General features: G+C 42.5%; 1 protein-coding gene across 1 annotated transcript; it reads left to right on the top strand.

The window, feature by feature from the left end:
* Positions 1-16,398: 16,398 nt before the first annotated feature.
* On the top strand, positions 16,399-20,207 carry CCR2 (C-C motif chemokine receptor 2). Its single transcript, XM_061397024.1, has one exon. It carries the CDS (start codon positions 16,399-16,401, stop codon positions 17,509-17,511), a length of 1,113 nt encoding a protein of 370 aa, XP_061253008.1. The 3' UTR covers positions 17,512-20,207.
* Positions 20,208-23,091: the final 2,884 nt, after the last annotated feature.

The raw sequence follows: 23,091 nt of genomic DNA, 5'->3' as shown, positions 1-23,091 counted from the left end.
CATTATAGGGGACTGGAATGCAAAAGTAGGAAGTCAAGAAACACCTGGAGTAACAGGCAAATTTGGCCTTGGAATACGGAATGAAGCAGGGCAAAGACTAATAGAGTTTTGCCAAGAAAATGCACTAGTCATAACAAACACCCTCTTCCAACAACACAAGAGAAGACTCTATACATGGACATCACCAGATGGTCAACACTGAAATCAGACTGATTATATTCTTTGCAGCCAAAGATGGAGAAGCTCTGTACAGTCAACAAAAACAAGACCAGGAGCTGACTGTGGCTGAGACCATGAACTCCTTATTGCCAAATTCAGACTTAATTGAAGAAAGTAGGGAAAACCACTAGACCATTCAGGTATGACCTAAATAAAATCCCTTATGATTATACAGTGGAAGTGAGAAATAGATTTAAGGGCCTAGATCTGATAGATAGAGTGCCTGATGAACTATGGACGGAGGTTCGTGACATTGTACAGGAGACAGGGATCAAGACCATTCCCATAGAAAAGAAATGCAAAAAAGCAAAACGGCTGTCTGGGGAGGCCTTACAAATAGCTGTGAAAAGAAGAGAAGTGAAAAGCAAAGGAGAAAAGGAAAGATATGAACATGTGAATGCAGAGTTCCAAGGAATAGCAAGAAGAGATAAGAAAGCCTTCTTCAGCAATCAATGCAAAGAAATAGAGGAAAACAACAAAATGGGAAAGACTAGGGATCTCTTCAAGAAAATCAGAGATACTAAAGGAACATTTCATGCAAAGATGGGCTTGATAAGGACAGAAATGGTATAGACCTAACAGAAGCAGAAGATATTAAGAAGAGATGGCAAGAATACACTGAAGAACTGTACAAAAAAGATCTTCATGACCCAGATAATCACGATAGTGTGATCACTGACCTAGAGCCAGACATCCTGGAATGTGAAGTCAAGTGGGCCTTAGAAAGCATCACTACAAACAAAGCTAGTGGAGGTGATGGAATTCCAGTTGAGCTATTCCAAATCCTCAAAGATGATGCTGTGAAAGTGCTGCACTCAATATGCCAGCAAATTTGGAAAACTCAGCAGTGGCCACAGCACTGGAAAAGGTCAGTTTTCATTCCAATCCCAAAGAAAGGCAATGCCAAAGAATGGTCAAACTACCGCACAATTGCACTCATCTCACACGCTAGTAAAGTAATGCTCAAAATTCTCCAAGCCAGGCTTCAGCAATACGTGAACCGTGAACTTCCTGATGTTCAAGCTGGTTTTAGAAAGGGCAGAGGAACCAGAGATCAAGTTGCCAACATCTGCTGGATCATGGAAAAAGCAAGAGAGTTCCAGAAAAACATCTATTTCTGCTTTATTGACTATGCCAAAGCCTTTGACTGTGTGGATCACAATAAACTGTGGGAAATTCTGAAAGAGATGGGAATACCAGACCACCTGATCTGCCTCTTGAGAAATTTGTATGCAGGTCAGGAAGCAACAGTTAGAACTGGACATGGAACAACAGACTGGTTCCAAATAGGAAAAGGAGTTCGTCAAGGCTGTATATTGTCACCCTGTTTATTTAACTTATATGCAGAGTACATCATGAGAAACGCTGGACTGGAGGAAACACAAACTGGAGTCAAGATTGCCGGGAGAAATATCAATAACCTCAGATATGCAGATGACACCACCCTTACGGCAGAAAGTGAAGAGGAACTCAAAAGCCTCTTGATGAAAGTGAAAGCGGACAGTGAAAAAGTTGGCTTAAAGTTCAACATTCAGAAAATGAAGATCATGGCATCCGGTCCCATCACTTCATGGGAAATAGATGTGGAAACAGTGGAAACAGTGTCAGACTTTATTTTTCTGGGCTCCAAAATCACTGCAGATGGTGACTGCAGCCATGAAATTAGAAGACAATTACTCCTTGGAAGGGAAGTTATGACCAACCTAGATAGCATATTCAAAAGCAGAGATATTATTTTGCCAACAAAGGTTTGTCTAGTCAAGGCTATGGTTTTTCCTGTGGTCATGTACGGATGTGAGAGTTGGACTGTGAAGAAGGCTGAGCACCGAAGAATTGATGCTTTTGAACTGTGGTGTTGGAGAAGACTCTTGAGAGTCCCTTGGACTGCAAGGAGATCCAACCAGTCCATTCTGAAGATCGGTCCTGGGTGTTCTTTGGAAGGAATGATGCTAAAGCTGCAACTCCAGTACTTTGGCCACCTCATGCAAAGAGTTGACTCACTGAAAAAGACTCTGATGCTGGGAGGAATTGGGGGCAGGAGGAGAAGGGGACGACAGAGGATGAGATGGCTGGATGGCATCACTGACTCGATAGACTTGAGTCTCAGTGAACTCCGGGAGTTGGTGATGGACATGGAGGCCTGGCGTGCTGCGATTCATGGGGTCGCAGAGTCGGACATGACTGAGTGACTGATCTGATCTGATCTGATAGCTGATTTACCTTCCTGTACAGCAGAAACTAATACAACATTGTAAAGCAATAATACTCCAATAAATATTTTTTTATCAGGGAAAATGGACTATTCATGATATAGTTAATTAGCATACAGGACAAAAATTAGATCCTTATTGCACATTGTATTAGTCAATCAAGACTCTTGAGAATCCCTTGGACTGAAAGGAGATGAAATCAGTTGATCCTAAAGGAAATCAATCCTGAACATTCATTGGAAGGACTAATGCTGAAGCTGAAGCTCCAATACTTTGGTCACCTGATGCAAAGAGATGACTTATTGGAAAAGACCCTGATGCTGGGAAAGCCTGAAGGCATGAAAAGAAGGGGGTGAAATTTATTCCTGGACTCTCTCAATTATAATCTGTTTATCTACATGTTTATCCTTATGCCAGGATAAACTGGCACTAATTACTACAGCATTGCAGTAAGTTATGAAATTGGAAAGCTGAAATTCTCCAAAGTTGCTCTGCTGGTGCTATCATCATTTCAATTGTTTTGACTATTTGGTATCCCTTGAAACTTCCATGTATTTGAGGATCAGTTTTTCCATTTCTACAAAAGGCCACTGGAATTTTGATAGGGATTGCACTAAATCTTTAGATAGCTTTGGGCAATACTGCGGTCTCAACAATTTAAGTCTTCTAATCCATTGACATGTGCTGTCCTTCCATTTATTCAAGTCTTCTTTAATTTCTTTCAGTGTTTTATAGTTAGGGTATACAAGTCTTTAACCTCTATGCTGCTGCTACTGCTAAGTCACTTCAGTCGTGTCCAACTCTGTGCGACCCCATAGACAGCAGTCCACCAGGCTCCCCCGTCCCTGGGATTCTCCAGACAAGAACACTGGAGTGGGTTGCCATTTCCTTCTCCAATGCATGAAAGTGAAAAGTGAAAGTGAAGTCGCTCAGTCGTGTCTGACTCTTAGCGACCCCATGGATTGCAGCCTAACAGGCTCCTTCGTCCATGGGATTTTCCAGGCAAGAGTACTGGAGTGGGGTGCCATTGCCTTCTCCGTTTAACCTCTATAGTTATATTTATTCCTAGGTATTTTATTCTTTTTCATGCCATTATAAGTCAAATAGTTTTCTTAATTTGCTTTTCAGATTGTTCATTGCTGGCATATAAAAACATAACTGATTTTTGTGCCCTGATTTTGTTTCCTGCAACTTTGCTAAATGTGTTTATTAGCTCTGCTAAGTCCTTTCAGTCGTGCCCGACTCTGTGTGACCCCACAGACGGCAGCCCACCAGGCTCCCCCGTCCGTGGGATTCTCCAGGCAAGAACACTGGAGTGGGTTGCCATTTCCTTCTCCAATGCAGGAAAGTGAAAAGTGAAAGTGAACTCGCTCAGTCGTGTCCGACTCCTAGTGACCCCATGGACTGCAGCCTACCAGGCTCCTCCGTCCATGGGATTTTCCAGGCAAGAGTACTGGAGTGGGGTGCCACTGCCTTCTCCAGTTTATTAGCTCTAGCAGAGCTTTTTTGTGACTTCTTTGGGGTTTTCGATATGTAGGATCATGTCATCTGTGAAGAGAGATAGTTTTACTGCTTTCTTCCCAACTTGGATGACTTTTATTTCCTTTTCTTGCCAGATTGCTCTGGCTAGAACTTCCAGTACAATGCTGATCAGCAGTGGAAAAAGTGAGTGTTCTTGTCTTGATCTTAGAGAGAAAGCTTTTGGTCTTTGCGTATGATACCAACTATGAGGTTTCACATATGACTTTTATCACATTGAGGAAGTTTCCTCGTATTTCTAATTTTTTTAGTGTTTTTGCTATGAACAGGCATTTAATTTTGCCAAATGCTTTTTCTGTGTTAACTGAGGTGATTATATTTTTTTCTCTCATTCTGTTAATGTTATGTATTACAATGGTTGATTTTCTTTTACTGAACCATGCTTACATTCTTTGGATAAATTCCAGTTGGCCATAGAGTATGATCTTTTCAATGTGCTGTTGAATTTAGTTTGCTAGTATTTTGCTGTTAGTTTTGCACTGTATTCATAAGAGATACTGGTCTCTGTCTGGCTTTGATCTCAGGGTAATACTGGTTACAAAGAATCAATTAGGAAATGTTCCCTCCTCTTCCTTTTTTAGGAAGAGTTTGAAAAGACCGATGTTAATTTTTCTTTAAATGTTTGGTAGAAATCACCAGTGAAGCCACCTGGTCCTGAATGCTTTCAGTTGATTTCTGATTCAATCTCTTTAATTTTTAATAGATCTTTTCAGATTTTCTATTTCTTCTGAGTCAGTCTTGGATAATTTATGTGCTTCTAGGAATTTTTCCAGTTTATCTAGGTTATTTATTGGTGGACATTGCTCATAGTGTTCTCTTATAATCCTTTTTTATCTCTGTAAACTTGGTAGAATAAGTACTTTCATCTGATATTACTTATATCTTTTCTTTCTTAATCAGTGTAGCTAAAGGTCTGTCAACTTTGTTGATCTTTTCAAAGAACAAGCTTTTGTTTTCAACATGATATATATAGAGAGAGAGAGGGAGAGAGAGAGAAAGAGAGAGACATATGCATGTGTATATGGGGCTTTCCGGGTGGCGCTAGTGGTAAAGAACCTGCCTGACAGTGCAGGAGACGTGAGATGTGGGCTTGATCCCTGGGTCAGGAAGATCCCCTGGAGGAGGGCATGGCAACCCACTCCAGTATTCTTGCCTGGAGAATGCCATGGACAGAGGAGTCTCTGGCAGGCTACAGTCTAAAGGGTCACAAAGAGTCGGACATGACTGAAACAACTTAGCACACACATATGTATATGTCTGGGGCTTCCCAGATGGCACATAATGGTAATGAACCCAACTGCCAATGCAGGAGACATAAAAGAGATGCGGGTTTGATCCCTGAGTCAGGAAGTCCACTGGAGGAGTGCATGGCAACCAATTTCAGTAATACTGCCTGAAGAATGCCGTGGTGGGCTATAGTCCACAAGGTTGTAAGGAGTCAGACACAGCTGAAGTAGCACACACATGTATATGTCTACATATACAGGCTGAAAGCAGGTTGAAAGCATTGATAGGTATATATTTCCAACTAGTCACAATGATAGCTATATATTTCCACTAGACCCCTTGATCCACTATCTTCCATCAGCCACTGCCCACTCAGCAGCCCAGGATGAGTCCACATTCATATTCTCCAATCAGAATCTGCCATACCAGCTTTGTGGGTTTCTTCTCATGCCACCTGTGCCTGCAAAGAACATGATCTTGGTTTCCTGCAGCTGGGTATAACATTGTGTTCTACCCTAGGACACCTCAGAAGCCACACTCAAATAGTAGATGATGTCAGAGGTGGACCTATGGTCCCTAATGCTATGTATGAAACCTCATCCTGTAGATACTTCTTTCCATCTTCCTCCTACTCATCATGCCTTGGGGTGGGGGGGCAGGTAATGGTGGTGAGAGCGACTTCTAGCTTCTCATTCCCCAGAACCAGCCCCTAACCCACTTTTGTCATGTCCTGGGAGGTAGCTGAAAATGTCTTCTAAGTACTCTGTTCTGACCAATTCTCAGCCAAGATTTCCTCCCCAGAGCAGGCCACCTCTGAGGCATCTAGACTGAGATCTGATTCTAGTCACAGAGTAGTCTGAAGCATCTGAGCTATGGAAAAACACCCCATTATCTCACTACTATATGGTTCAAGTGATATCAACTTAAGTCACTTGACAGCAAGTGAATGTATTAAAGATCCTGACCTCACACTATTTCCCCAAGGTTTATTTGGCCTAAAGGTATGGAAACATCAATCTGCTACCTTTACACTCTAAGTTAATACAGACTCAAATTACCATTTTGATGGCGTTTTTATTTCTATTCTTCATCATATATTCTAGTCTGTTCTTGGTTTACTTGGAGATGCTATTGAACTTGGAGGGTTAAAAAAGAAGGAGAAATTCAAGTCTCACCTCTGAGTGTTACTTGACACTTTTCCTTTCCAAAAATCATGTGTTGTTTCTGGGCTTTTCTGCTTAGACTATATACCCTGTTGTATTGCTTTGTCACTTGGAACAAAAACAATGGAAACAGTTCATACAATTTTTATCATAAAGACATGACCAGAACATGAAGGAACATAAAACTGTGCTTCTTTGATGGGTATTAGTCTAGATTATTGTTTTTAACCAAAACTGAACTGAAGATGTAAAATCCTAGAACTCACTAATCTATTTTAGTAGGTCACAGGAAGCAGGCAAACCATAGAAACCACAATCAACCAAAAGCATCGCTGTTGAAAAAAAAAATGGCAAGAGTTTAACCTTCTAAAGGTGTTAACTGAATAAATCCAACTGACAATGTCAAGGGGACATCCTCAAAGCACCTCAGGGTGTTGACAAACCTCTCCTATCTCCTTGCTCCAGCAGCCGTTCTCTCTAGCATGCTTTTCCCCATGTTTTAATTGAGTACTGCCACCCACGGAGGGGCAGAGAGGTTCTTGGAATAAATCTAACTTTCAGCTTCAATAGTCTAATCCTCAACTCAGCTGTTGATCTTCAGATTATGAATAATCAAGAATCTTAAAACTTTCCATGGCCAGTGTTGTTGGTCTGGTTCTTCCCTCTTCATTCAGGGAGCATGAACTCTATTTCATTGGTTTACAGAAGAATTGATCACCTCCTCAACCCTGGCCCAGGTCACCTTGAGATGATCACAGCCATGTCTTCTATGTGACCCTGCTTGGTCAGCAGTCACACCGGAGACAGAAGTCTGGCGACATGTTTTCCTCTAAGTCTGGTCATACTCCAGACTTACTCCAAGGTCATACTCCTTTTGCCAGTCCTGAGAATTTCAGAAACCATGAACCCAGTGCCAACAGGTAGATGGATGTGGGCGGGGGGTGGGGGGTGTGGTTCTCAAACTCAAGGAGAAGTATCTTTTGTAACTCTTTCTACGTGCATAAAGAATTCTAAGGTGTACTAACTTTGGTTCCCAATTTTCCGACTATCTACATGGACCCTGTGAAAAGAAAAGAAAAAAATTTGACTTGATAGCAGTGTGGCTATTTGCTGTTCTTCCCCAGATCCACTCTGAGCCCTGGAAAGCTGATGTCCTGTGCTACATCACCTAGACTCCCTACTGCACCTTCTTCTCATTGGGTTTAACCCAAAATTACTGGGATGTGCTGCAGGAGATCAGAGTGGGAACAGAAGGTTTCCTGCTTGGCTGCAGTTCTAGTAGTGCCTGTATCCTTCAGCTTTCAGCTCTCAGTAGGACTTAGGTAATACTGTTTATTCTTTTGACTCTTCAAGCACATGGGTAACAGTTCCCACTTTTGCTAGCATCTCTGGGCACCTCAACACCCTTGCTGGTTCTTTTAATCCTGTCAATGCCTATGTACATATACGTATCCTTATAAAGTCTTCAAGATGTCAGCCAACTGTGTCATATGTTCCCTGCGGTAGAGATAAGGCAAAGATTTGAATTCAGGCTCTACCACTACTTACCTCTGAGCATCTCTCTGTTTATAAAATGACAGACCTGGAGTCAATGATGCTTGTGTGAAGGCAGAAATGTAGAGTGGTCCTAATCAGCAATAGCCAAATTTCTGGGTCTTGACCTTCCCCATTCCAGACTGACTCAAAGGAACTAGTTGCAAGATATCATAAGTGGAAGTGGATACAGTATCAGTGGGGTGAATATGACCTGTTTTGTTATTGATATCTCAGGAAAAACCACACTAGGAGATTTGGGGGAACTTTCCCCATTCCTGTTCAAGCAAAGAATTGTTTCTTAGAGGAACAACCTGAGGCCCCTTTGCTTAGTACGAAAAACAGGTCTTTTGACCATGTATGCAGGATACATGGTCACAACTTATTGAACTCTAGAAAGGACACCTGAACTTCCCTGAGTGTTTTACTGTTATTATTCTTCACTACTATTTATTGAGAGCCTACTATGCGCCAGGTATTGTACTAGTTGCTTTACGTTTATTTACACCTCAGAGACCCCAGACACCTTATTATTCCTAATTCATAGCTGGGGAAAATAAAGCTTAGAAACTTGCCAAGGCTATCTGAGATCCTTGTTTCTACATGGCCTATCCTGGAAAATTTCCCATGTGCTTTTGGGAAGTACACTGTATGCTGCTGTTGTTTGGCAGAGTTGTACATATACATCTGTTAAAATCTCATTGGTTTATTGTGGTATTCAAGTTTTCTATTTCCTTACTTCTGTATGACTTTTTTTCCCATTACTAAGAGCGGGTTATTAAAGTCTCCAGTGATTATTACTTCTTCAGTTCTGTCAGTTTTTGCTTCATATATTTTGATGATCTGTTATTAGGCGTAAGTGTTTATAATTATACCTTCTTGCTGTACTGAGCCTTTTATTACTATGTAGTGTCCTTCTTCATTATCCCTTGTAAACTTTTTTGAACTTCATGTCTATCTTGTCTGATATTAGCATAACCACCTCTGCTCTCTTGGTAATAGTTCCATGGAACATATTTCTCTGTCCTTCACTGTCAATCTCTTTGTGTCTTTTAAAGTGAGTCTCTTATTGATGGTATTTAATTAGGTCATATTTTTGCTTTGCTTTGTTAATTCATTCTATCATTCTTTATCTTTTGGTTGGAGGATTTAATCCACTTACATTTCAAGTAATTACTTACAAGGAATGACATTCTGTCATTCTGCTATTTGTTTTCAATATGCCTTAGAACTTTTTTGTCCTTCATTTCCTGCATTACTGTCTTTTGTGCTTAGTTGATTTTTTTTGAAATGTAATGTTTATTGCTTTTTATTTTCTTCTGTATATATTCTATAGCTATTTTCTTTGTAGTTACCATGAGGGTCACATTTAACATCCCAAAGTTATAACATTCTAATTTCAATTTGTACCAGCTTAACTTCAACAACATACAAAAACTCTTTTATCTGTGAATGTCCTAATTTCTCCCTCACTCCTGAAGTATAGTTTTGCTGGTTTTAAGAAAAACAAGTTTACAGCTTTTTTTCTTTTAGCAGTTTGAATATATGGGTCCACTGCTTTCTGGCCATTTAAGTTTCTGATGAGAAATCTGCTTATCATCTTATTGAGAATCCCCTGTTTGTGATCATTTGTTTTTCTCCTGCTGCTTTCTGTGTCTTTGTCTTTTGAAAGTTTGATTATAATGTGTCCTGGAGTGGGTCTCTTTGAACTTAATCCTACTAGGAGTTCACTGAGTTTTTGGATGCTTATATTCAGGTCTTCCTTTAAAACTGGAAAGTTTTCACACATTATTTCTTCAAATATACTCTGCCCTTTTCTCTCTCTCTTTTATCCTGGGACACCCACAAGTCCCTTAAGCTCTGCTCACTTTTCTTCAATCTTTTCTTTCTGTTCTGCAGACCCAATAACTTCCAAGTTTGTTGATTCTTTCTCTTGCCTGCTTGAATCTACCTCTGAATCCCTTTAGTGAATTTTTCATATCAGTTATTGTATTTTTCAGCTCCAGAATTTCTTTTTGGCTTCTTTTTAGATTTTCCATCTCTTAACTGATATTTGCTTTTTGATCATACATAGTTTTCTGGATTCTCTCCATGTCTCCTTTTAAGTCTTTGAGACTCTTTAAAAGTCTTTATCTAATAGATCTACCATCACATCTTTTTCAGGAACAGTTTCTCTTTGTTTATTATTTCCCTTTGAATGGACATACTTTTCTGTTTCCTTACATATTTTGTGATTTTTTTTTTTTTTTTTGGCTGAAATTGGACATTTGAACCTAACAACATGGTAATTCTGGAAATCAGATTCTCCCCTTCTCAGGATTTTTTTTTTTTTAATTGAAGGATAATTGCTTTACAGAATTTTGTTGTTTTCTGTCAAACCTCAACCTGAATCAGCCATAGATATACATAAATCCCCTCCCTTTTGAACTTCCTTCCCAACTCCCTCCCCATCCCACTCCTGTAGGTTAATACAAGAACCCCTGTGTGAGTTTCTTAGCCATACAGCAAATTTCCTCTTTGCTATTTATTTTACACATGGTAATGTAAGTGTTTTGCTTTTTTTTTTTTTTTTTTTTACAATTGTTCTTGGTTTGTTTTTGTTTTGATTGCTGTAACCTCTCTCTATGCCAAGGATCAGCCTGTGAACTTAAGGTCTTCTCAGGTCTTTTCAGAGCCTGTGCTCTTCCCTGAATATGTGGTGGTGGTTTAGGCGCTGAGTCGTGTCCAACTCTTACAACCGCAAGGACTGTAGCCTGCCAGGCTCCTCTGTCCATGGAATTCTCCAGGCAAGAATACTGGAGTGGGTTGCCATTTCCTTCTCCAGGGGATCTTCCCAACCCAGGAATCAAACCTGGGTCTCCTGCCTTTCAGGCAGATTCTTTCCAACTGAGCTACGAGTGCGGTCCCTTTTTAATTTTCCCTGGAAATGCAGCTATTTTTGAAGGTCCCAGTTTTTAATGTGTGACTCCCAAAAAGGGAAAAATAGAAAAATCAAATACAGAAAAATAAAGGGCACTGGCTCTTTAAATACCCTGAAAGTCACTTCAGCCAGAGAGGGAGGGGCTTACAGCTATGAGGGGAATACAACAACAATGGCTGCCCTTCTCTGTTTGCATTCCTAAGATCAGAAGCAGTCATCAGTGATCAGAGCACAGATCCCTGATATTTGAAGGTCAGGGCCCAATTTGTGCCCACCTTGGCTTCTGCAAGCTACGTGCAAGCTGCCCTAGGAACACATGCAGAACTGCCTGCCAAAGTGCCTGGGGTAGGGAAGTAGGTGGGGGTTACTGTGCCAAGAGCTGAAATTGGCCATAGTTAACTGCAATTGGTCATCCAAGCCTTCTCCTGAAAGTTGAAGACCCTCAACAGACTCCAGAGTTCCAAATCAGTTGGATTAGACAGCTTCTGCCAGTGAAACTGTTGTCTAGGTGAGAAAACTGACTCACGGTACTTCCTAACCTACTATCTTGCCAAAATCTCAATGGTGTTTTCTTGTTTTTTTTTTTTTAATTTTATTTTTAAACTTTACATAATTGTATTAGTTTTGCCAAATATCAATGGTGTTTTCTTTTAGCAAAACTTTCTTCTCAAGATTGGAACCTATAACAGCTGAGGATCTTCTTACTAAGGAAATCTCTGACAGAAGAGACCATTTAACATTCCCTTTTCATTAAAAAGTTCTGTCTAAATAAGTTTTCTAACCAAGTCCCAAATTCTTGATGCCACTGAAATCAGAGCATATGGTCAACAAAACCTAATTTCCTTCACCATCACCAGCAGCCCCCATTAGCATTTATCCTCTAGGAAATGAAATTCTAGTGTGCTCATTTCATGCAAATCATTACCGGCAGAAGAGAGTGAAAGATTTCCAGATATAGAGAACCACAAGATAAAGAAGCCCAGAGTCGTTAGACCCAGGAGCAAACATGGAGTGTGCCTGATTTAAACCCTCAAGGTTGCATAATCAAGATTTCAAAATTAATTCTACTCTGGAGACTTCAACCTAGTGTACATCGTTCTTGGCTGGAAAAGAAGAACTATATCATTCTTTTTTTCAAATCTTTACCATTACTTGCCCTTGTATCTCCGCCTTCTCTTTCTGCAGGAAACTTTATTTCCTACTTCTGCACGCCAAGTTTCTACCTCCAGATCTGTTTGGTTCAGTTGCTGAGAAGCCTGACACACCAGTGCCACTTAAAAGAAGCCATCTACCGGTGAGTTGGGGGTGCTTTTTCCACCACTTTATGAATCAAAGGCTCAAAGCATCTCGATGCTAGATGCAGGGACTGGGAGTCTGTATTGCCCAGGAACTTGGGGGATGATTAAGATAGGAGAAAGGGGTGGAGAGTGGCATCTGTCCCAGGAATGATAGAGAGATCCTAATGGCAGGAAGGAAGCATAAAGCAGAGGGAGAACTCCATCAGAGCTCAGTTGGTAGGAGAGAGTTGGGCTAAAAGAAGACAATTAAGAAAGTAGGACAATCAGGCTTCTCAAATACTGCTCCTCTCATTCTGCCCCTCCCAGCCCCCAAGGACTGTGAAGAGCTGGAACTTTCTACGCTGAATTTCTCCCCCTCTAGTCCATATATGTGATAGTACAGGCCCTGCACCAAAATACACTTCTTACCTCAATTCAGAGGCTGAAGTAAGGGGTTCATTTTTCTGAGAGGCAGCTTTTAATCAATTCTGGTTGATGTGTCTTGACACTTGAAAGTGACACCTAAACCAGTGCTCTTCAGCCTCCTTGCTACGTGTCTGCTGTGGTAGCAGCTAGGTGACACAGGAGTAGATGATAAAAAGGTTTCTGGCACTTGAGAGGCAGGTGAACAACAAAGCATAGGAAACACACGGTGGAAGTGGCTGGGGCAGTTCATCCCCAATATGAATCACCAGAACAAGGGTCTGCACTGTGTGTTTCTGACTGACAGGCTTCCTGTGTAATCTGAAAGCCAACATTTCAGAACCACTGATCCAGTCTACACTGTTCCATACAGATGAGGAGACTAACTACAAAACAGCCCAGAGGGCCTGTTACAGCTAAGAGGCTATGTGCAAGGAACCCCAATATTTTAGTTGTTATAACAGCTCCCACTAGATTACCTGGGAGTCTAGCCCACAGGGGAGCCCTCTGTTTCTCAGAAGCTTGTAGCCTACTAGTTCTCCATTATTCACTTCTCATTTGATATTTATATGTACTAGGCTGGATTCTAGGGCACTAAGAGTTCACTGCAAAAACAAAGCTCTCTACCCTCTTGGAGCTTATTTTACTGGCAGAAATGTGTGTGTATGTGTGTTTTTTTGTGCTTGTGCATTTATAGGTAGAGCACATTTGTATGGGCAAGTGTGTGGATTTTAAGGCTAAATGCCAAAAACATTCTGTTCAAGGCATGAAGAACAACCAAAAAATCAGTTACTTCTACATTCTTCTACATTCATCTCTGTTCTCAGAGTCTGAAGATGCAAACCCTTGAAGGCCTTTGAAATGGAATAGCCCAACAGTTCAAATTCCAGCTCAGCCATTACTTGCATTGTGAGTCTGGGAAAAAAATTATTTAATTCATCCATGCTTCTATTCCTTCACTTTTAAAATGTATATTTATCTCACAAAACTGTTGTTAAGGATTACATTAATTAACATATGAAGAGTATTTAGCATAGCACATGGAGCCTAATGAACAGTCAATTAATCACTATAGTGTTAATTCTTTATGTGGATACATTTTTTCCTCAAGTTTGACCAGAAGTATTATTTAGTTTCTGCTCATTTAAAGAATCTAGTTCAGTGCTGTGAAATTCAAAATCTGTGAAATGTATCAATCACAAGAGAAAGTGAAAAATAAGGCGTGTACACAGATTAAAAACAAATCCAGTCACTGCCAGGAAAAAAATAAACATTCTTGAAAACAATTCTAATGTTGTTAGTTGTCACACTTACTATGAGTTTTATGTATTTTTTCAATGAACATATTACTGGTACCTCCTTTACCCAGGTGCTATCGTAAGTGCTGAAGACAGAAACATAACCTAGTCCTCTCTCTCAAGGAGCACACAATGGGTACATGATAATGTGTTTATCATACAGGCATGCACAATGTTTTGAGATGGTAAGAATGATATGACAGAGGAGGATGGTTGGAGTTCACAGAGAAGGGGAGAGGGCTTCCCAGGTGGCACAGTGGTAAAGAATCTGCCTGCCAATGCAGGAGATGCAAGTTCAATTCCTCGGTTGGGAAGATTCCCTGGAGTAGGAAATGGCAACTCACTGCAGTATTCTTGCCTGGAAAATTCCGTGGACAAAGAAGCCTGGCAGGCTACAGTCCCTGGGGTCGCAAAAGAGTCAAACACGACTGAGTGCGCGGGCGCACGCACACACACACACACATCGCAGGATGAACAGGAACTCACCAGACATTTTAGGCAAGGGGGCAAACATGTGCAAAACCACTGAAGCCTGAAGGAAATGATGAGCCTGGGAAAAGTGGGGAAAAGATGGGTATGGCTGGACCACAGGATCTGGGATTTGAGAAGTGATTAGAGATGAAGCAGAGAAGAAAGGAGCTTAGAAAAGCCATGATGAATAGCCTGGGCATTGCCTTTGAAGCCCTACCATATACAAATCATGGGGCTACTTGAGTTTTAAACTGAGAAGAGCATGATCCAATTTCAGTTTCAGAGAAGACAGATTGAAACAGAACATGGTGAGGAAAAAGGCAAGAACAAATACAAGAGCTCAGCAAAGCCAGGATGCATAGGAGGCAAGAGAGTGGCAGTTGAAAGAGGTGCAGAGGGGATGACTCTGAGAGGTGATTATGAGGCAGAATCCATATAACATAATAATAACAGCAACAATACAGAGCATTTTTCTGTACTAGATGCTGCACTGTCTTTGTTTCCACAGCAACTCAGCATGGTTATTATTTTAAACAAAAAGAAACTGACAGTTGAAGAAGTAATTAACCTCAAGCTACACAACTTGGGACGCTGGAGGCAGGATTCAAGTCTAGGTCTGTTTAGCTCCAAAGGCCTGGCTCCTAATCTTCTGAAAAAGAGTGGACCCAAGACAATGTCAAATCTTACTTCTTAAATAATGGAGTGCATGACATTGGTCATGATAAAGAATCCACAAGCAGAAGCAGCTTTCCAGGGGTGTTCAGTGTGGGGTGGGTTGAATTCGAGGTACCTATCTGATACCCACTTTGCTCTCTGTCTAAAATAGAGTATGGCTCCTAGTAAGTGCTCAATAAATATTGGTTAAATAAATAAGTCTATGGGGATATATGCAATAGGCAATGGAAAATTCAACTCTGAGGTGGGGCTGGAAGGCAGAGCTTTGGGAAGCATTAGCCTACAGGAAACTTAGAACCTGAAAACAACTCAGGAAGAACTTTGGAACAAGGGTTAAGAGGTAAATGGTAAAGAAATGGGAGCCAAGGATGGTGCCTAGGGACCCTTACAGCGTAGGTAGGGGGAGGAAACACCAACAAAGAATATGAAAAAGAAGTGGTAGGCCAGGAACTAGCCTGCTACTGCTAAGTCGCTTCAGTCGTGTCCGACTCTGTGTGACCCCATAGACAGCAGCCCACCAGGCTCCCATCCCTGGGATTCTCCAGGCAAGAACACTGGAGTGGGTTGCCATGGCCTTCTCCAATGCATGAAAGTGAAAAGTGAAAGTGAAGTCGCTCAGTCATATCCGACTCTTATCGACCCCATGGACTGCAGCCTATCAGGCTCCTCCGTCCATGGGATTTTCCAAGCAAGAGTACTGGAGTGGGATGCCATTGCCTACTGGAAGCCAAACAGGTTTTTTATTTTTTAACTTAAAATTTTTTTTTTCTTTTTGGCTGTGCTATGCACCTTGTGGGATCTTAGTTTCCGAACAAGGGATTTAACTCGGCCCTCAGCAGTGAAAGCATGAAGTCCTAAGCGCTGGACTGCCAGGGAATTTCCAAACCAAAAGTTTTAAATGAAAGCGGTCATCAGAAGGATCAAACGTTTGATGAAGATGAAACTAAAAGCCAGGGTGTTTACAACTGGGCTGTCATTGCAATCCTGGCAAGAGAAGTTTTGGCAAAATGATGGGGGCAGAAAGTTGAGAGAGTGTTCAGAACATTTTGGGTGGCAAGTAACAGAAAATGCAACTCATAATGGCTCATTATGAGCATCCCCAGAAGCTCCCTAGTGGAGTCCCCTTATATACTATCATCCAGTAATGAGTCACAGGCCTAGTAGAGAAAGCAAGTGTCCAGCATGGTCAGCCTTACAATGAGAGTCAGGCTCTGCAGGAAGGCCAAGGTGTTGGGAAATGGCTGTGGAAAGATGACTGGTGTCTGTGATCAGGAATAAGGGGAAGTGGTGAACTAGCACACACACTTTCAAGGAGATGGCTGCCAAGGAAAGACAAAGCCTGGGATGTTGCTTAAGTGGAGCAGGGACCTTCGTTAAGACTGGGGATTGTAGCCATTGTGCTGTATGTCATCATCTTGTCCTCTGTTTACAGGACCGAGGAAGATGGATGGCAATGATACATTCAGCCACAATGTGCTTCCCACATCTCACTCTCTGTTTACAACAAATGTCAAGGGGAATGATGAAGAACCCACCACCAGTTATGACTATGATTACAGTGAACCCTGCCGAAAGACCAGCGTGGGACAAGTCGAAGCACAGCTCCTGCCGCCGCTCTACTCGCTGGTCTTCATCTTTGGTTTTGTGGGCAACCTGCTGGTTGTCCTCATCCTAATCAACTGCAAAAAGCTGAAGAGCATGACTGACATCTACCTGCTTAACTTGGCCATCTCTGACCTGCTGTTCCTCCTCACCATGCCGTTCTGGGCTCACTATGCTGCAGACCAGTGGGTTTTTGGGAATGTGATGTGCAAATTTTTCACAGGGCTGTATCACATTGGTTATTTTGGTGGAATCTTCTTCATCATCCTTTTGACAATCGATAGGTACCTGGCTATTGTCCATGCTGTGTTTGCTTTAAAAGCCAGGACAGTCACCTTTGGGGTGGTGACAAGTGGGGTCACTTGGGTGGTGGCTGTGTTTGCCTCTCTCCCGGGAATCATCTTTATCAAATCCCTCGAAGAACATTCAGGTTACGCCTGTGCCCCTTATTTTCCACTAGGATGGAAGAATTTCCATACAATTATGAGGAGCATCTTGGGGCTGGTGCTGCCACTGCTTGTCATGATCATCTGCTACTCAGGAATCATAAAAACCCTGCTCCGGTGTCGCAACGAGAAGAAGAAGCACAAGGCTGTGAGGCTCATCTTTGTGATCATGATTGTCTACTTTCTCTTCTGGGCTCCCTACAACATCGTCCTTCTCCTGAGCACCTTCCAGGAATTCTTTGGCCTGAGTAACTGTAAGAGCAGCAGTCAGCTGGACCAAGCCATGCAGGTGACAGAGACCCTGGGGCTGACCCACTGCTGCATCAACCCCATCATCTACGCCTTTGTTGGGGAGAAGTTCAGGAGGTATCTCTCCACGTTCTTCCGAAAGCATATTGCCAAACACCTCTGCAAACAATGCCCAGTTTTCTATGGGGAGACAGGAGATCGAGTGAGTTCAACATACACCCATTCCACTGGGGAACAGGAAGTCTCAGCTGCTTTATAGAAGAGTAGAAGTTCACCTGTTATTTTCAAAAGGGGATAGCAATCTATATATGATAATAAGCCGCCAGGGTTTGTTGAAGAACAGAGGAGTCTAAAGTTTCTAGAGTAAGTGCCCAGGAACTTCAGGATTATGTGAATCAATGAAGAATTAGGTTACTCTTGTAGAGGTACCATGCTCAGGGAATATTCCAAAACAACTGTGGGCAGAGACTTGGAATCTCCAACAAGCTCATTGCAGTTCCTAGAAAATGCCATATTGCCTTGTGTTTGTGCTCTTCCCTCCACCTCCCCCCGCCCATCCATCACTTTGCTTACTCTCGGATTCTATCAACCTCTTTAATCCTCTGGAGATTGGGAAGAGGAGTCAGGCGAGGGTGAATGGAAAGAGGGGGAGTAGAGTTCAGACCAAGGGGAAGGAGGGGAAAGTATAAGCATGTTTAAGCCTTTACGAGGACGCAGGTAAGGGGTTCGCTTGCCCAGCCAGGCAGCAGCACTGGTCCTTAGCACCCTCTCCTACCATATTTAACTTTGGAGGTTCTCCTAGGTCGTGGCGAGCAAGGGAACTGTAAGAACTCTCTGGGAGCTTTGGCTAGGCCCATGATCCTCTTCTGTTAAGTGCATGACACATTTCTGCTTCATTACAGTTTAACTATGACAACCACACAAGCTACATTTGAAATCTATTCAATACCTTGCCCCATTGTACATATGCTTCTTAGGCCTCATCCCTCTGTACAAAAATTTATTAAAATGTTTGTTTATAAAATACACATAATCTTTAATGAGATGAAAAAATAAAAGCCTTTGTTTAAAAAGGGAAAGGGGAGGGGTGGAGGTGGTGATTATGAGAAAGGAGTGGGCTCTAGAGAGTTCCTCCATGAGGAGTGGAGGAGCACGCTCACACCAGATGCACAGGAATGTTTCCAGAATTGGTCAAGAGCAAAAGTCAGGAAGGATGCGCCAGAACCCCTAAAGGGATCTGATAGTATTTTGTTTCTTTGTGGCTTTTCCTGCTTTCTTGCTGCCCTTGCCCACCTGTCTCTCCACAGCCTTTACCACAGTTCCGCCTGTAGGATTGCCCCACCCCAAAAGCCGGTTTGTAGAGGTCCAGGAGAGTGGCTGTGGGGAGAATGTGAAGGAAATTGTGAAACAAGAACCCCTATTGGGCCTGGGGGAGGGAAGACAATCAGTGGGGATACTGGGGTGAGAGTTCAAAGCAGAGAAGGGGCCTGTTCTGAAAAACAAACATCAGCCTGTGACCTCAGGGTCTATTACCAGGCAAGGCAGGCCTAGATGAGGAAGACTCTAGACAGGCTGGAAAAAAAATGTTTTCCAAATTACCTTCTGGCAACTCATTTTTGCACACAGGCAGAGAGTTCAGATACACAAACACACACACACACACCACACACACACATGTATTTCAATGTAAAGTAAAAATTAAATGAAAGCTGGAAACTGAAACCTAAAATTGTGGTAAAGTATCATTTTTAAGATACTTACTATTATGCCAAGCCTAAAAATGCTGTATTAGTCATAGAGACAATTCTGGTATTGGTGGGGCACACGGTGTGTTTGGGAGACTGCTGGTTCAACATAAATATTGTCAGGGAGCTGGAGGTCTGTGAGCTATGGGTTTACTAGCTTATGGTGATATAGCATCTACATAATCTCAGATTACAGCGCGCACACCACAACTGCCATCTCAACTGTGTGTCTTTATTCCAACTTTGTACCAAAAATCTTTTTTGCCTCATTATGAAGTCTAGAAAGTCGTGGATTTAATCCTATTTGAATGCTTCATGCTTTGCTGCATCTTTACTGATGCTTAGATGGGTCCTCTCTTTGGCCAGTGGGAACTCCTAATAGGGAGTAGGAGAAGTTCACCTAAGCAAGCAAAGACTTTGGTCTTGGCTTGAGCTAAGCTAAGAATATATCTACGTGTTAGAGCATCTCCAATCTGATGCAGGCAAGAAACACAGGGATCCTGGAACCTGGCAACTGGGGAACTGGAAGTTACTAAGGTTTTACTTTCTTACTTCATGTCTAGAGGCTTCAGAAAGAGGTGTATGTTGTGTTGAGGGGGGGGCGGCTTTCACCTTCAGATATCTGTATTATCCTAATGAATGCATTAAATTTTGTTTTGATGATGAAATGTAAATATTGTTTTAAAAAACTATGACTTGAAAACTACCACAATATTATAAAGCAATTGTCCTCCAATTAAAACAAATTAATTTTTTAAAAACTATAACTTGGAAAATGAATCAACACTCTTAACTATACTGTTTTTTAAGAACTTTCTGATTACCAGTTCCTCTGTACTTCTTCTCCCAGACTCTGATATTCACCATTCTATTCATCTATGAGTCTGACGATTTTAGATTCCACACACGAGTGAAATTATGCAGTTCCTGTCCTCCTGTGTCTGACTTATTTCATTAGCATCATGCCCTCCAAGTACATCCATGTTGTTGCATACTGCAGAATTTCCCATTTTTTAAGGCTAAATTATATTCCTTGAATGTGTAGACGTTTTCTTTATCCATTTATCAACATGCATAGAATTGTTATACAGGATGAGTAAGTACTAAATAGTGTGCTTATATAATAATACCCTATTGTATACTTAAAAACTGTTAGAAGTGTAAATCTCATATTCTATCTCTACCACAATAAAAAAATCTTAAACTGCCAGTTTTGTTATGCGGTGGTGTGACAAACTGTCTCACTGTTCACAACTTCTCACTGTTCCCCTGTGTGATTACACATGCCTGTCCTTGATGTGTGACCTGCAGCGTACCCTACAGGAGGGACACCCCTTCAGCCCGACCACAGGCGGCTCGGCCAGGAGACAGCACAACTGACACCTGCTTCATCCGAGCGGGTGCTGAAATGCCTCGATGGAGTCTCTGGCTCTCCCTGCTCAGCCGCAGGAAGGTCCACCCCAGACCACAAGTCCCTCAGCCCAGGTGCCTGGTTGAGTGAGTGGGAAATCGCAGAGAGCAGAATTGGGCCCCAGCTACCCAGCAGCCAGATGTCACAGGAGTAAGCAGTCCGCGTTAGCTGTTTTAAGCTTCTGAGTTGTGGGGGTTGTTTACTAAGAAGCACAAAAGTTAACTGATACATACGTTATATAGTGCCTCCATAAATAAAATTTGGAAAATTGTTTTTCCATGATGGAATTCAATGTGACAAACACACCTGAGGAGTCAGTGTGTGTCAGCCTGGGGAGGGCACATAGACATGGTTATGTTATTCTCATGCCCTTAGACCTCCCAGCCCAGAGACAACTGATGGGGAGGAGCAGGGGAGAAATAATCATCACAATAGAGTATTAATAATCACAATGCATTATGCAAGGCAGTGTATGCAAGGCACAGAAACAGACGTGTGTGTGAAATTTTTTGAGAGCCCCAAGGAGAAAGTGAGTCCGGCATCATAGTAATAATAGCTACAGCAGGATTTTATTGCCACCAAACAAACTGCCACTTAAAAGCTGCCAACCATCTCTAGAACCATTTTCTAGAAGTGGAAACCCCAAGTCTCCTTTATCCCAGGGACAGCATTCAAGTGGGCCGTTTGAGGTAAGCAGATGTCAGGAAAGATGATCATTCCAAGGGGTGGGTATCATACTTAAGACTCTTGGTGAAGCTGGCACTTGGCACCGTCCACCCCATACCATCCTCCTCAATCTGTGGTAACTGGGACAGTTTGAGTATTTTTCAGAGAGGCCCTGCCGTCTCTTGGAAGTAAGCCATCAAGACCCTACCTCTTTGCCCTCACTTTTTCTCCCTATTAAAATTTCTCTGACAAATTTAAACGGCCTCAGGTGAGATTAGCCAGTGACAAAGGTCACCAAGGGCCACCAAGAGGAAACCCAACACGAGTGAAGAAGTGTCTGGGCTGGTGAGTGGCCTCCACGAGGCAGCCTATGAACTCAGGGAGGGCCAGCCCTGGGTGTGGTGAGTGACTGAGTTGGCTATGTCTCCAGATGCCACAGTCCGGCACCACGTTTATCACTAGACATCCTTGGGACTGCCACACACCGTCTCCACCATCACCTGTCTCCCAATCTCCTCTTTCCTGCTCAGGGGGCTTGCTGCCCAGTGGATGCCCCACCCAGGAACGAGGTACTGGCCTCCCCTTCCAGCAAGTTTCCACTCCTCACACGTTTCTCTCAGAGGTCCCTCCTTTGGCTTTGAGGAGAGGAACCTCACCCTCTTTCCCATCAACCTCACCCACTTCTAAAACCTTTTCCTGCCCAAACCTGTCTCCACCTTGTACAGGACACAGTGAGAAGAGTTGTCATGGTGACTAGGGGCACAGAGCTGAATCTGTCACACTTAGAAAGCCCTGGAGGAGGTGTTCAATCCTAGGTGTCAGTGGTTTTTTGTAGAATTTCAGGGTACTTAACACCTCGTTGTCCTCAGCCTCAGGCCATAGTTGCCAGTTCTGGGGCAACAGGAAAAGTCCCACCTAATATCCTGTTATACAGAGAGCAGAATATAGAGGTGAAGGTGTGACCTGACCCACTGAAGACTGTGCTAGATCTAGTACACACCTTAATCGTACATTAGACTTCTGTTACCACACTTAGGGGCTTCCCTCATAGCTCAGTTGGTAAAGAATCTGCCTGCAATGCAGGAGACCCAGGTTCGATCCCTGGGTTGGGAAGGTCCCCTGGAGAAGGAAATGGCAACCCACTCCAGTATTCTTGCCCAGAGAATCCCATGGACAGAGGAGCCTAGCAGGTTGCAGTCCATGGGGTAGCAAGAGTCAGACACGACTTAGCAACTAAACCACACCTCACCACACATAAAGTTGCATTAGCTTCATGTCTGCACACTGATCTAAAAGAAATCCCAAAGTGCACAGATCAGGCTTCTCAGCAGGGTTATGGGGTTTCCACCAAGTCTGGACATATCTAACAAAGTGATGAGGTGGACAGCCTATTAGTGTCTACTCAGCTTGATGATCTGCACAGGGCTAGGGGAGCATGGTGCATGGGCTGGGTAAAGGGGTCCAACTGGGAAGGGTCCAAAGGACAGTGATCAAGACCATCCCCCAAGAAAAAGAAATGCAAAAAGGCAAAATGGTTGTCTGAGGAGGCCTTACAAATAGCTGAGAAAAGAAGAGAAGCTTTGGCAATGCCAAAGGAGAAAAGAAAAGATATACCCATTTGAATGCAGAGTTCCGAATAGCAAGGAGAGATAAGAAAGCCTTACTCAAAGATCATTGCAAAGAAATAGAGGAAAACAACAGAATGGGAAAGACTAGTGATCTCTGCAAGAAAATTAGAGATACCAAGGGAACATTTCATGCAATAAAGATGGTCACAATAAAGGACAGAAATGGTATGGACCTAACAGAAGCAGAAGATATTAAGAAGAGGTGGCAAGAATACTCTACAAAAGAATATACAAAAAAGATCTTCACGACCACGATAATGACGATGGTGTGATCACTCACCTAGAGCCAGACATCCTAGAATGTGAAGTCAAGTGGGCCTTAGGAAGCATCACTACATACAAAGCTAGTGGAAGTGATAGAATTCCAGTTGACCTATTTCAAATCCTGA

This window comes from Bos javanicus, chromosome 22 (genome assembly GCF_032452875.1).
Source record: "Bos javanicus breed banteng chromosome 22, ARS-OSU_banteng_1.0, whole genome shotgun sequence".
Lineage (NCBI taxonomy): Eukaryota > Metazoa > Chordata > Mammalia > Artiodactyla > Bovidae > Bos > Bos javanicus.
Note: the sequence above shows the minus strand (reverse complement) of the source record. Positions and strands in the feature narration are given on the sequence as shown.